Source organism: Erinaceus europaeus, chromosome 12 (assembly GCF_950295315.1).
Source record: "Erinaceus europaeus chromosome 12, mEriEur2.1, whole genome shotgun sequence".
Taxonomy (NCBI): Eukaryota; Metazoa; Chordata; class Mammalia; order Eulipotyphla; family Erinaceidae; genus Erinaceus; species Erinaceus europaeus.
This window is the reverse complement of record NC_080173.1, coordinates 80,476,776-80,491,972: the sequence shown is the minus strand read 5'-3', so window position 1 is coordinate 80,491,972 and position 15,197 is coordinate 80,476,776. Positions and strand designations below refer to the sequence as shown.

At 48.7% G+C, this 15,197-nt stretch overlaps 1 protein-coding gene across 2 annotated transcripts in view; it reads right to left on the bottom strand.

The window, feature by feature from the left end:
- The window catches only part of SGSM2 (small G protein signaling modulator 2), a 52,610-nt gene that overhangs the window by 12,967 nt on the left and 24,446 nt on the right, over nucleotides 1-15,197 (bottom strand). Inside the window, exons 3-12 of one of the 2 annotated variants that reach the window (XM_016186986.2) lie at nucleotides 5,568-5,730; nucleotides 5,136-5,297; nucleotides 4,844-4,911; nucleotides 4,620-4,765; nucleotides 4,150-4,284; nucleotides 3,358-3,482; nucleotides 2,553-2,620; nucleotides 2,177-2,337; nucleotides 1,889-2,015; nucleotides 228-362 (exon numbers count right to left, since the gene is read on the bottom strand). In XM_016186986.2, the coding sequence (XP_016042472.1) occupies nucleotides 228-362; nucleotides 1,889-2,015; nucleotides 2,177-2,337; nucleotides 2,553-2,620; nucleotides 3,358-3,482; nucleotides 4,150-4,284; nucleotides 4,620-4,765; nucleotides 4,844-4,911; nucleotides 5,136-5,297; nucleotides 5,568-5,730 (1,290 nt within the window). The remainder of the gene's footprint in view (nucleotides 1-227; nucleotides 363-1,888; nucleotides 2,016-2,176; nucleotides 2,338-2,552; nucleotides 2,621-3,357; nucleotides 3,483-4,149; nucleotides 4,285-4,619; nucleotides 4,766-4,843; nucleotides 4,912-5,135; nucleotides 5,298-5,567; nucleotides 5,731-15,197) is intronic. The other variant, XM_007520390.3, reaches the window with a different exon arrangement.

Sequence of the window (15,197 nt, the reverse complement as noted above, 5' to 3'; positions counted from 1 at the left end):
CCTTCCCTTACAGACTCAGCAGAGAGCCTAGACACCTGCTCTTTGTACCATCCCCTCCTTTTGTCAGTGTTTCCTACCTAACTGGCTTCCTGTTAGAAGGGAACCACCCTGGGTATTAAGTCCCATAATGCCAACACTGCCATTAGAGCCCCTGCAGTGGGTGGCAGGTGGGCCCAGGGGGGTGGGGGTGGGGTGGGGTGGGTCAGGAGGGGGGCGGGAATAAAAACCTTTCATCGGATTGGGAGCTGTGAGGTTCCGCGAGCAGATCATTGAGAGCATCGCGTGTAGTTTATCCTCCTCTTCCTCATCATCGTCCACCGAGGCCGCTCGGCTGGCCGCTAGGTGGTGGTAGTTAATAGTGACTGCTCAAAGAGAATAGCAGAGAGGCAGAGGCGTGAGGACCCTGGTCCCCAACTCCCTCCTTTGGGGGAGGGAAATGGAGTCTTGCAGGGTTTGCAGAGAGGAAGGGGGACCTGACAGTCTTTTTGGTGATTCACTTGTGAGAGGATGGAAGAGAGTGAGGATGGGTGCTGCCTCAGAACCTCTGCTCTCTAAAGGAGACCGTCACTAGAAGAACAAGAGAGAACTGATGCGGGTCTGAGGGTAATGAAGGGTGGGGCCACTGGGGCAGGCCTGCAGCTCAGGAGCTCGCTGGCCCAGGCTGAAACTGGACATCACTGCTGGCAGGTAGATCCTAATCATTCTTCAGTTCACATCATGGTCAGGATGGATGAAACCTGAAGATTACTCCAGACTCCTCCCTTCAGACTACAAATGCAGCCTTCTCCTCCAAGGGCTCCCCAAAGCTTCTCCAGAGGAACCTGAGTCATCTTCTGTCACAGGTGCTGGGTACCCTGGTCACCCTCAGGGGGAGTGAGCCTTGAAATGAAGTGACTAGAATTGGAAACTGCTACACAAAGCGGGAAGTACAAACTGAGTTATCTAAGCTGATCAACAGCCTGAGATGAAATGCCAGGTTTGCAAACACATTCTGGCAAAAGGTATGTCTCCTAATATGGAAGGGGAGGGGACTTCCCTCTGTCTTATGTCCTCCAAGCTGCTGAGACTAAGTGTCTCAACACTTATCTGTGCTGTGGCTAAGTGTCTGCAGTCTGAGTAATCTGTCTGCTAATACAACTTACTGACAGCTTATTGGCACATGTGAGGAAGCTTAGTGGAACAGGTGGTCTGGCTGGCAAATTCCCTGACCTCACCCCCAGACCATCAAGTCTGACTCAGAGCAACTCTTGGGCAGCAACAGCACTCTCCCCGAAAGGGAACTCCAGTGTCGACAGATAACCTAGAGAGAGGGTAGCCTCCCTCAGGCTTAGGAGAGGTCTGCATCCAGGCAGGGCAAGACCAGGAGAACCCCCAAGTCCCCACTCTCTTCAGTAGATGTATACCTCTATTTTCAGTGAAAGTTCCTCTCATCAGTAGCTGATCTGAGCTAGTGGTTCTGGTGGGGTCAGTAGATACTCTGTACCTTCCACAGAGCAGCACTGGGCCCACAGCCAGGCTGCCTTGTGGAAGTCAGAATGCAGCTGAGGGTAACCTGAGAGTGTTTTTTACCTCCTATCACTAGTCTAAGTTTTGTCCCCCTGGTACAGGATATCAAGGGATGAATAAGAGAATACTGTGCAGTGACACTTGGATCTGCTATGTAGATCCTAAGGGTGAGGAAGTGGAGAGAAAAACACCTAGGCAGAAAAGCAACTTTTCAGAGGGATTATTGGGGTGGGGGTCCAGTGAAAGGCTAAGAAATGACCCTCTCATCTTGACCTGGCCTTGTGGGTGGGCTGCCTGCCACCCTTCCTGGGTGACACTGCACACTCCTACCTCTCTGAGTGTCTTTCTCTCCTGCTCCAGGTATGACATTTGGGACACTCACTGTGTTCGTGCCTGTGGCCAGGGTAAATGATCCGGAACACGTAGTCTGTGGCCCGCCCCAGGCCCATCTCCTTCATGTCCACAGACCGCATGCTGCTGCGCTTCCGGAGCTTGGGGAACACCTTCCCCTGTGGAAGGTGAGGTGGGTGGTCAGCCTGTCCATGGCACAGGAAGTCCCATCCAGGCACCACCCAAGGCTGCTCCTAAGAATTTCAAGTGGGGAAAGGAGGGAAATGGCCAGAAAACACCCTCACATAACTCTTTACCCAGGGCCCCAAGCACACAGTACCTTTCCCTGCTGGGTCCAGAGTGGGGGCTCAAGCTGCCCTCGAGGCAGAAGCCCATTCTCCAGGCATGACAGAAAGGACAGCAGGTGTCCCCCCTGTGGGAAGTGCAGTGGTGGCCTCTGGATGCCATCCTGGCTCACCAGCACGAGTGTGCCACCACTCTCTGGGAGGATGTGAGTGTAGACGGTGAGGTGAGGGCCTCCAAGAGACACCCCCTCCTGGCCAGCCATCACTGCAGTCTAGTTCACCAGGTTCCCCAGGATGGGTAAGAGGATGGTAATGATGGAGCACAGGAATGAGGGAGGAGGACAGGTGTCTGACAGGCTGGGAGAAGACAGCCCCCTCCCCCCTCCAGTGCCCAGGATAAGGGAGGCTCACTTTGCTGGTGGCAATGGATGCAGACAATCTGGCTGAAGGGCACAACCAGAGCATAGTCCCAGTAAACGCTGGAAAAGAACCAGATTAGCGACACTGGGTCTAATCCCAAGACCCACCATCTCATCTTTCTCACATCTCAGCCCCAACACCCATGAAAATACCCTGGTGAGGGGGTTGGGCAGTGGTGCACCTGGTTAAGCGCACTAAGCTCAAGGATCTGGGTTTGAGCCACTCCCCACACTCCACTAGCACAAGCAGTAAGACAGGTCTGCTGGTGTCTCTCTGTCTTTCTCTCTCCACATCCTCTCTCCCCTCAGCCCTGAGCCCCAAAGATAATCCTGGAGGCAAAATTAAGTAATTAAAAATACCCTAAGGAGAATGACTGTACCAAAGAGGTGGGTGGGAGTAAATAGCATAATGGTTATGCAAAGAGACTCTCAAGCCTGAGGCTGTAAAGTCCCAGGTTCAATCACCCATGGCACCATAAATCAGAGCTGATAAGTGCTCTGGTAGGGAAAAAAAAAAAAAAAAAGATGTGACCACCACCAGCCCCCTGTGCTGTCTTCATTGCTCACAGGCTGGCAGTCTCAGTACCTACAGCTTGGCTTGGGCAAACGTCATGTGCAGGCCTGGCTCAATCTCAGGGAATCTGGGACTCTCCCTATCAGCCAACTCCTCTAATTCTTGGCATCCAGATAAGGAGTGAGGGTTGCCTCCTGAAGCAGATAGGACTTCTGCTCTCTCTGCTTGAGGGAAAGACCCATTCTCTTCCATGGCTTCTAGAAGTGAGTCCCAAAGATCTCACCTTTTTTCCAGCTCAGAGTCCCCAAGAGTCCCATTCATGAGTTGGTTAGGGGTCCACTTCAGAGTCAGGCTGTCTGCAGACTGGTGCAGGGAGAGGTAGCCAGGGACAGCTTCCATGTCCTCTTTCTACAGAAGACAGGATGAGAAACTGGGAGATTTCAGGAGGTGATCTATGGACAATGTTTTCTTGGGGTGGGGTGAGGGGGACCCACACTGTAGCAGTCCCAGAGTCCCAGACTGGGACCAGGCAGGAGCAGAGAATGACTACACATAGAGGCAGAAATCTCTTTTCTTGATGGGCCTGGTGCCACTAGCTCTGTCCTGTTAACCTCATGGACACCAAGCAGCTCCTGGGCCAGCCAGAGCCAAGTTGGACATTCATTCTGCCTGCTGGCTGCCATTCTGTCCCCTGGATGGCCTAGCTCTCAGCTGGCCAGAGCAGATGCCATTCCTGGCTCCCGCCAGCTTAGGCAGGAGCATGAAACAGTGAAGCCCCATGGTTAAAAGGACAGATGTAGGGTCTGGGTGGTGGCGCACCTGGTTGGGCATATATGTCATAATGTATAAGGTCACAGGTTTGAGCCCCTGGTCCCCTCCTGTAGGGGAACAGCTTTCTTTGCAAGTGGTGAAGCAGTGCTTCAGGTGTCTTTCTATCTATCTCCCCCTTCCCTCTCGATTTCTGACTGTCTCTATCCAATAAATAAATTCAAATGATTAAAAAAGGGCACAGAAGTGCAGGGAGATTCTGGTCCTGGGGTGTCCGGGAGGAGGGGTAGGTGCTAGATCTTCCTACCGGCTGCACCAGCACATTGTTCTTGCCGTAGAGCAGCCTTGTCCTCGAGTTCTGATGCAGGGACTCCACGTACTCCCGGGCACAGGTAGCTAGCCTGTCCTCTGACGTGCTGCCACTTGAGTGCCGCTTCCGGATCTGTGCAAAGTCACAGCTCAGCCCAGGCTGCTGGGAAATCAGCCTTGGACAATGAGAACCCTGGGTTCCATGCTGACCATCTCTAGCTAACTTCAGGGGTTCATCCGGTCCCTACTGTGCACTCAGTCAGACTTTTTTCTCCATGCAGGGACCTCTTGTGCACTCCTGGCAGTCATGCAAGTACCAAAGTGGGGAGAGGGTTCTTGGTGGTTCATACCCTGGGAGCATCTCTAAGGCATATCCTCTGTTAAGGATAGAGAGTAACCTCCCCTCCCTACAGGCCTCAAGGCCTGACCTGAGTGTGTGTAAGGAAGGGGTAGAGAGAGGGCACCTACGCCTAGGGCTGGGCGCTTTGCAGGGGAGTCCTGGCGATTAGGGGCACCATGGATACGGTGCCTCTGGACCAGTTCATCAGCAGAGGGGTCGGTCCAGTAGTGATCAGCTGTCTTGAGCTTGGTGTACTCCAAGGCACAGGGCCCCACTGTGGAGACAGGGACAGCAGCTGAGATGGTACCCCTTGCCTTTTCCCCAGTGCAGGTCTCTCTGCTTTCAAGCTCACCTAGAAGAGAGGCCAAGATGGGGCCAAACACAGGGTCCGCCAGTAACGCCTCCTTCTCGTAGTACTTGCTGCCAGGGGGAGAGAAAGGTGATGACTGGTGGGGCTCCCAGATTCATTCCAGGGCATGCGCCCACAAAGATCAACTTCTTGTCAGTCACCAAGAAGAACTGAGAGCTTTATGAGGTGCCTATTCTTAGGGGTGCTATTGGGGACATGAGGATTGCCTATAGACTGTTGTGAGAACAATCAAGCATGATGGGGGGAGTACTTGGGGGACAGGGCAGTCGGTCACCTGCAGTTCTCCACCAAGTACTGCACGATCTTGTCCAGCACTTTCTCGATGAGTGCAGTGCGTACCCATATGTGTTTCAAGGCCTGAGGGCTAAGGGTTGGGGTCCTCCCACTGGCAGAGCTCTGTCTCTTCAGGGCCTCTTGGCTGCCTGCTGAGGGTTTCCTAAAAAGACAGAAAAAGCATCAGGAGAGTGGAGGCAATAGCCTAATCAGGTTTGGTGCCACAGGTGAAAACTCAAGGGGACCAACCAGAAAGTGAGGTATAAGAGAGGGAACAGGGCCTTGTGTCTGGAAGGGGCCAACACCAACCCTTAGGCTGGTCTCTGACTCAAGAGCTTCTGCAGGAAAAGGGGCCCAGGAAGCCAACTTGGGAAGTAGCAAGTGCCAAGTGGAATGAACAGAAGAGGGTGGGAGGCTTTGCTCTAGGGTTTACCTGCCCTCTACTTTTTGCTGCAGCTCTTGGACCTTGTGGCAAATCTCCCCAGTCACTGGGCATGTCTTCCCCACCTTGGTAAACAGGGCTGCCATCTTGTCACTACGCAGAAAGCCAGCAGCACGGCGTCTCAGCTGATGCAAGAGGCATGCCTCCACTGCACCTGGGTCACAATGGGAACCGAATATTAGCTTGCGAAAGAGAAAATACTCTTCCTCCTCTTCCCCATATCTATGGGGAGAACTGAACAGGGCCAAGCCTGGACCCGTGCTAGCACTATGGAGAGATGTTATCTTAGGGCAGGGAGATATACCCTGGCCTCCTTTTAGATCTCTCTCCTCATCCTTTGTTCCCGTGCTGGGTAGTCTTACAAGAGCTGTAACATGGCATGCAGGGTCTCTTTCTCTGCAGGTGAGCTATATACATGCCTTCCATCACCACTAGAGCGTTGAGAACCAAGCTTGCCAGTTCCAGCTGGCATGGGCAATTCTGCTTTCTTACCACCACAGCAAGCATGGACAACACCTACAGATAGAGGATGATAGGAGCACACAGCCCAAAAGCCCTCCTGGAGAGCATGGATGATGTGGTTGCTAAGGAACAGGGCTCTGGAGAAGGAGCTAAAATATTGATGAAACCACTGCAGAGATCAGGCCCCACAGCAGTCTCTGAATTATTGATGAGCCCAGCAGCTGAAAGCTATAGAGATTTCTAGTTTCCATGCTGGGAGGGCTTCCCTTCATTCATTCATGTTTTCAGGGCCAGGGCTGACTTCCTCTGGGCCCTGCTTACCATAGACAAACTCTGAAGGAAAGAAGGCACAGTGGGGCAGGGTGAGGAGTTGCCCTCGACATATACAGACTCTACAAACATTCGTTTGTATATATGGGGGTGGGGTGGTTTAGAAGGACTTAGCCATTATTGAGACTAAGCTGATAAATTAATAAGTGGGGAGGGAAAGGCCTAGACAGAGGAAGGGGTTTGATCATGCTCATATAGCAGTTAAGTACCAGGACGAGGAACCATGATGCCAAATCTTGGCCTGAGCCCCTTTCATCTCTTCCAAATGTGCTCATGGAGGGTGAAGGGGGAGCACAAGTGAGAAGAGATGTACCCCTAGGGCTGGGGAGACAGCATAATGGTTATGCAAAAAGACTTTCATACCTAAGACACCAAAGTTCCAGGTTCAATCTGCAGCACCATCATAAACCAGAGCTGAGCAGTGCTCTGGTCTCTCTGTGTGTATCTTTCTCTCTGTATCTCTCTCAATAAAAATAAAAATTTTAAAAAAGAGATGCACCCCTTACTTCACAGGTGCACTTAAAATGATTTATCAGGGGGCCAGGCGGTAGTGCAGTGGGTTAAGCGCACACGGTGCGAAGTGCAAGGACTGGCACAGGGATCCTGGTTCGAGCACCCAGCCCCCCACCTGCAGGGTAGTCACTTCACAAGTGGTGAAGCAGGTCTGCAGGTGTCTATCTTTCTCTCCTCCCAGGCCACTTTTATTTTCAATGAGTAACACTTTCCCTGGTCCAAACATTGAAACTAAATAAGAGATTTACAGTGAAAATTTTCACTCCCTTTCTGACCCCAGCACACTTTTGCTCCACTGAATTCCCACAAAAGTACCACTACCTCTTTTGTTTCTTGTATATCCTCGTAGAATTTGTATACTTCTATAAAATAAAAATTGTCCCCACACCTATGGACATCTAATCTTTGACAAAGGTGCCCAGACTATTACATGGGGAAAGCAGAGTCTCTTCAACAAATGCTGTTGGAAACAATGGGTTGAAACATGCAGCAGAATGAAACTGAATCACTGTATTTCACCAAATACAAAAGTAAATTCCAAGTGGATCAAGGACTTGGATGTTAGACCACAAACTATCAAATACTTAGAGGAAAATATTGGCAGAACTCTTTTCCACATAAATTTTAAAGACATTTTCAATGAAATGAATCCAATTACAAAGAAGACTAAGGCAAGTATAAACCTATGGGACTACATCAAATTAAAAAGCTTCTTCACAGCAAAAGAAACCACTATCCAAACCAAGAGACCCCTCACAGAATGGGAGAAGATCTTTACATGTCATATATCAGACAAGAGTTTAATAACCAACATATATAAAGAGCTTGCCAGACTCAACAACAAGACAACAAATAACCCCATCCAAAAATGGGGGAGGACATGGACAGAATATTCACCACAGAAGAGATCCAAAAGGCCAAGAAACACATGAAAAAATGCCCCAAGTCTCTGATTGTCAGAGAAATGCAAATAAAGACAACAATGAGATATCACTTCACTCCTGTGAGAATGTCACACATCAGAAAAGGTAACAGCAGCAAATGCTGGAGAGGGTGTGGGGTCAAAGGAACCCTCCTGCACTGCTGGTGGGAATGTCAATTGGTCCAACCTCTGTGGAGAACAGTCTGGAGAACTCTCAGAAGGCTAGAAATGGACCTACCCTATGACCCTGCAATTCCTCTCCTGGGGATATATCCTAAGGAACCCAACACATCTATCCAAAAAGATCTGTGTACACATATGTTCTTGGCAGCACAATTTGTAATAGCCCAAACCTGGAAGCAACCCAGGTGTCCAACAACAGATGAGTGGCTGAGCAAGTTGTGGTCTATATACACAATGGAATACTACTCAGCTGTAAAAAATGGTGACTTCACCATTTTCAGCCGATCTTGGAAGGACCTTGAAAAAATCATGTTGAGTAAAATAAGTCAGAAACAGAAGGATGAATATGGGATGATCTCACTCTCAGGCAGAAGTTGAAAAACAAGATCAGAAAAGAAAACACAAGTAGAACCTGAAATGGAATTGGCATATTGCACCCAAGTAAAAGACTCTGGGGTGGGTGGGTAGGGAGAATACAGGTCCATGAAGGATGATAAATGACATAGTGGGGGTTGTATTGTTAAATGGGAAACTGGGGAATGTTATGCATGTACAAACTATTGTATTTACTGTTGAATGTAAAACATTAATTCCCCAATAAAGAAATAAATTAACTAAAACTAAAAAAAAAAGAGTTAAAAAAATTGGGAGGGGTTCAGGCGGTAGTGCAGTGGGATAAGTGCACGTGGTGCAGCAAGGACCGACGTAAGGATCCTGGTTTGAACCCCCGGCTCTCCACTTGCAGTGGGGGTCACTTCACAAGTGGTGAAGCAGGTCTGCAGGTGTCTATCCTTCTCCGTCTCTCTGTCCTATCCAGCAACATCAGTAACAACAAGGGCAACAAAATGGGGAAAAAATAGCCTTCAGGAGCAGTAGATTCGTAGTGCAGGCACTGAGCACTAGCAATAACCCTGTAGGCAAAAAAGAAAAAAGAAAATGGTGCTTCTCATTAAACACACATGTTAAAAAATAAAAAATAGAAAAATAAAAATTGTATTATTTGTTTACCCCACCTATTTCTGTAATCGAAATATGTTGTACAATCATACTGCTTTGCATCTTCTTTTGGAGGCCATTATTAATTCCTAGACAGCATCCGCATTCTTTTTCAGAGCTGCATGGTATTCTCCTGCATGAATTATCACATGTACTTGATCCAGCATTGTGTGAGGAAGTTCAGTAAGTTCCCAATTCCCTTTCATTTTTGTTTGGGTTTTTTATTGTTATTGTTATTGATATTGTCATTGTTAGGCAGGACAGAGAGAAATGGAGAGGGAAAGACAGAGAGGGGGAAAGATAGACACCTGCAGACCTGCTTCGCTGCTTGTGAAGCGACTCCCTTGCAGGTGGGGAGCCTGGGGTTCGAACTGGGATCCTTACACCTGGTCCTTGCGCTTTGCTTGACGTGCACTTAATCCGCTGTGCTATCACCCGACTCCCCCCTTTCATTTTTTTCTTAAATCTTTTGTTTTTAATTTTTTTATATTTATTCCCTTTTGTTGCCCTTGTTGTTTTATTGTTGTGATTATTATTGATGTCATTGTTGTTGGCTAGGACAGAGAGGAGGGGAAGACAGAGAGGAGGAGAGAAAGACCTGCAGACCTGCTTCACCGCCTGTGAAGCGACTCCCCTGCAGGTGGGGAGCCGAGTCTCCAACTGGTATCCTTCTGCCGGTCCTTGTGCTATGCGCCACCTGCGCTTAACCCGCTGCGCTACCACCCGTCTCCCTCATTTTTTTTTTAATTTATTTTATTAGAAGCTGGGTGGTGGCACACTTGGTTGAGTGTCCATATTACTTTGTACAATGACCCAGGTTTAAGGCCCCTGTCCCCACCTGCAGGGGGAAACCTTTAAGAGTGGTGAAGCAGGTCTCTCTCTCTCTCTCTCTCTCTCTCTCCCTCTCCCCTTACCCTCTCGACTATTTCTATCCAATAAGTAAAGATAATAAAAAAATTTAAATATTTATTTATTTCCTTTTGTTGCCCTTGTTGTTTTATTATTGTAGTTAGTATTGTTGTCGTCATTGTTGGTTAGGACAGAGAGAAATGAAGAGAGAAGGGGAAGACAGAGGGGGAGAGAAAGAAAGACACCTGCAGACCTGCTTCACTGCTTGTGAAGCGACTCCCCTGCAGGTGGGGAGCTGGGGGCTTGAACCAGGATCCTTATGCCGGTCCTTGCACTTTGGGCCACCTGTGCGTAAACCACTGTACTACCACCCAACTCCCGATAATTTTTTTTTTTTAAAGATTCATTTGGTTAAGCGCACGTGGTGCAAAGTGCAAGAACCGTGTGCTCAATCAGGTGTGCCATGCCCACTACTTAAAATAACATTTCCCACTGCACATGCTGATTCTGTATGGGAAATAACCCAGTGGAAATATGGAAATAGAAATACAGTTTGAACTATCTCTGGTCAAGGAGCCCACAGAACTAGGGTAAGAATACCTGACATAGGGGCTTTTTCTTTGACTAGTAAGTACAGAGTTGAGAGGGATTTCTCCTCTCCTAGGCAACTGCCTGGCACACTGTCTGAGTTTCACAGAAGGAACTTAAAGACTGTGGGAAGAGCAGGGGGGACTGGGCGTGATGTTTGGGCTTCTCTCAATATCCCCTGCTTACAGTAATTGCTGAGGAATGCCTCACCTCACCCCAGAAAACCCGAGGCCTGTGCTCAGAGGCTGCCTGAGAGGGTGGGTGAGTACAAGTGGATGGGAGTTGCCTCTGCCAGGCTCCCAGCCTGGTGGTGTTTGCAGTCGCCTGGGGAGGGCGGGAAGGCTAATGACTCATTATTCGGGCAATTAGTCACATCACTGAGGCACATGACTCCCTGCAGAACTGGTGCCACCTGCTGCCACTCTGGCCCTGCAAAGCACTATTTCTGTCCTCTCAGAGGAGTGTAGAAGCCCAGAAAACGGTCCCCTTGTGCTGTCCGTGGTGCTCAGTGCTCCTGTATGATGCTGGGGCTCAAGACCGTGGCTTTGCTCACAATAAGACACATGTTCGACTTGGTGAATGATAGTGAACCTGGTGAACCTGACTCCCATTCCTGTTTCCAGAACAGAACCTCCACTCTCCTCCAGGACAGCCTGTGATCCTCCCCACAATGAATCCTCTCCTCCCCTTCCTAGGGAGAGGAGAGGTCTTGAGAAGTCACAGCCCTCACCAGTTAACTGTCCAACAGGATTTTTGCAAAAGGGGTGAGGAGTCAAGAACTAACACAGACCAAAGGCCTGCACTCCAGGCCCTGTGCCAGGGCTTTTATGTACAACAGGTCTTCAAATATTGTCTTTTTGTTAGAACATTGATAAGAAAAGACAGTCCTGGCCTGTGTTGAATAAAACATTAGAAGACCTGCTTTCGTTATATGTTGTTTTGTTTCAAGTCAGTTTTTAAGTACCTATTGCTAACAATTACTTCTCAAAGAAGTCCTAAGAGGAATTCCATTTTTGACTGATGACGAAACTGAGTCTTGGGAGTCGGGCGGTAGCGCAGCGGGTTAAGCGCAGGCAGGTGGCGCAAAGCGCAAGGACTGGCGTAATGATCCCGGTTCGAGCCCCTGGCTCCCCACCTGCAGGGGAGTCCCTTCACAGGTGGTGAAGCAGGTCTGCAGGTGTCTATCTTTCTCTCCCCCTCTCTGTCTTCCCCTCCTCTCTCCATTTCTCTCTGTCCTATCCAACAATGACAACATCAATAATAACTACAACAATAAAACAACAAGGGCAACAAAAGGGAATAAATAAATATTTATTTTAAAAAATGGTCCTTCCATGAAAAATTATATTAAAAAATGTTAAGTCACCCAGGTTTCCCAGAAGTAGCCAGTGCTGCATACAGGGGGCCTGTGTATGCCACACCTGGAACTCCACTCTTTGGAGAGTCATCAGCCAGGAGACCTGTGAGGGCGAGGTTGGTATCCCAAGGAAGACTAGTTATGATGGAGCCTCGTTGTTTATCGTCGTCATTGTTACTTTTGTTGTTGTTGTCGCTGTCGTTGTTGGATAGGACAGAGAGATGGAGAGAGGACGGGAAGACAGAGAGGGGGAGAGAAAGACAGACACCTACAGACCTGCTTTACCGCTTGTGAAGTGACTCCCCTGCAGGTGGGGAGCCGGGGGCTCAAACTGGGATCCTTAAGCCGGTCCTTGCGCTTTGCTCGACGTGCGCTTAACACACTGTGCTACCGCCCGACTCCCTCCCCCCCTTTTTTTTTTTTTGCCTCCAGGGTTGTCTCTTGGGCTTGGTGCCTACACCACGAATCCACCACTCCTGGACGCCATCTTCCCTATTTTCGTTGCCCTTGTTGTTGTTGCTGGATAGGACAGAGAGAAATCTAGAGAGGACTGGAAGACAGAAAGGTGGAGAGAAAGATAGACACCTGCAGACCTGCTTCACTGCTTGTGAAGTGACCCCCTGAGGTGGGGAGCCAGAGGCTCCAACTGGGATCTTTACACCATTCCTTGCACTTTGCGCCATGTGCACTTAACCCACTGCACTACCACACAGCCCCCTAATTTTTTTTTAAACTATGGGCTGGGCAATGGCACACCCAGTTGAGTGCACATATTGCTACATTGCACAAAGACCCAGTTCCAGTCCCCAGTCCCCACCTACAGGAGGGAAGGTTCACAAGTGCTGAAGCAGGGCTGCAGGTGTCTTTCTTTCTCCCTCTTTTTTTTTTAAGTGTTTTTTTAAACTTTATTTATTGGATAGAGACAGCCATAAATAGAGAGGAAATGGGGGACATAGGGAAGGAGAGAGACAGAGAGACACCTGTACCCTTGCTTCACCACCCACAAAGCTTTCCCCCTGCAGGTGGGGACCAGGGGTTTGAACCCAGGTCCTTGTGCATTGTGACATGTGTGCTCAACCAGGTGTGCGCCACCACCCGGCCCCTCTTTATCTCCCTCTTCCCTCTCAATTTCTTTCTGTGTCCAAAATTAATACCATTTTTAATATTCATTTTACTTATTACATATGAGAGGGTTTCACATGCGACAGGGAGAGAGAGGGAAGGCAGAGCATCAGTCTGGTATATATATGGTCCTAGGAATCAAATCCGAAACCTTAAGCACGTAAGTCCACAGCTCTACCAGTTGCACTGTCTCTTCAGTCAATATATATATGAGAGAGACACCAAAGTACCACTCTGGTATGTGCAGTACCAGGGAATTAAACCCAGGGCCTCAAGTCTGCAAAGTCTCTATTCTACCCTCTGAGCCACCTCTCCTGATGCCAGAGTAGACTATTTGAACATTTACTTCATCTGAAACATAAGGTTTCACATGAGAGAAAGAGGGAGAAAGAGACAGAGAAGTCAGAGCACCACTGCAGTACATCTGGATCAAATCCAGAGTTCCAGGCAGAGAAGTCTTACGCACTATCAGTTGAGCTATTTCCCCTGGCCCACCAGGGTATAACTGTTTTTGACTGAGCCAGGAACTACCACATGTAATTTCTACCACTCCTGAATCATTTTTCATTCTTTTTATTTGGGGATAGTGTGGATGGGAGGGATACTATAATATTGTTCTACCCTCTAACCTCTGTAGACTTTCCTCCAGTGTCGTGGTGCTCCCTTGTGGTGCTGGGGCTCAAACCTGGGGACTCCCAAATGGTAAGGCATGCTTTGCCACATGGACTATATCTCCTCGTTCTCAGGGTAGAAATTTTAAAAGCTGAATGCCTTGCACGGTGGAACCAAGACATCTAGGTGAGGGGCAAACTCTCTGGAGATAAAGGAACTGGTGGGATGGGCTGCCCCTTTTATTTATTTATTCCCTTTTGTTGCCCTTGTTGTTTTATTGTTGTAGTTATTATTGTTGTTGTTATTGATGTCGTCGTCATTGGATAGGACAAGGAGAAATGGAGAGAGGAGGGGAAGATAGGGGGAGAAAAAGACACCTGCAGACCTGCTTCACCGCTTGTGAAGCGACTCCCCTGCAGGTGGGGAGCCGGGGACTTGAACTGGGATCCTTTGCACCACCTGCGCTTAATCCGCTGCACTACCACCGGACTCCCTGGGCTGCCTCTTTATTAAGCAGTGGCTCTAACTGACCGTGGAGGATATCAACGTTTCAGCTGTCTGAGATGAGGTGGGAGGAGCAAATAAGAGAGGCCTAGCATCATCTGCCTCTCTTCTCCCCATCTCTCTGGACAATTATTTCCACCTATAGATTTGTAGCGTCTGCCTTGACTCAGAATGCACATTTCTATGGTTACTAGGGTACATTTTTTTCTAGGCTTGCACTGGTGATGCTGGTTGTTTACTTCAGCTCTGGGGGGAGGCATTCAACCATGTTCAATATCCTAAAAACAAGAAAGCAATTTGCCCATCCAGATTTTTTTTTTTTTGCCTCCAGGGTTATCACCACTGGGGCTCAGTGCCTGCACTACAAATTCACTGCTCCTGGAAGCTATTTTTTCCCTTTTATTATCCTTGTTGTTTATTGTTGTTATTATTATCGTTGTTGTTATTGTTGTCATTGCTGGATAGGACAGAGAGAAATCGAGAGAGGACAAGAAGACAGAGGGGGGAGAGAAAGACAGACACCTGCAGACCTGCTTCACCCTTGTGAAGCGACCCCCTGAAGGTGGGGAGCCGGGGGATTGAACTGGAATTCTTTTTTTTTTTAATTTTTTTTTATTTAAGAAAGGATTAATTAACAAAACCATAGGGTAGGAGGGGTACAACTCCACACAATTCCCACCACCCAATCTCCATATCCCACCCCCTCCCCTGATAGCTTGAACTGGGATTCTTAAGCCAGTCCTTGTGCTTTGTGCCATGTGTGCTTAACCCACTGTACTACTGCCCGAGCTCCAGATTTTTCTTTCTTTGATATTTTTACCTATATTTATTTATTGTATAGACAGCCAGACACTCACAGTAAGGGTGAGATAGTGAGGGAGAGAGACATCTACAGCATTGCTTCACTACTTGTGAAGGTTTGCCCTTGCAGGTGGGAACCAGGGTCTCAAACCCGGGTCCTTGTGCATTATAACATATGTGCTCAACCAGGTGCGCCATCACCTGGCCCCCCTCATCCAGATTTTTCAGCGGGAGGAAACAGCTCTGATCTGGTATTCTAGAACCAGGCAGATGAGGGCAATGATGTTCCGGACACATGTTCCAATCACATCCTACACAAGCTTCCTTGCCTCATGGGAGATGCAGGCATGGTGCTCACAGTGGCGTCCCAGGGAGTCAGGTC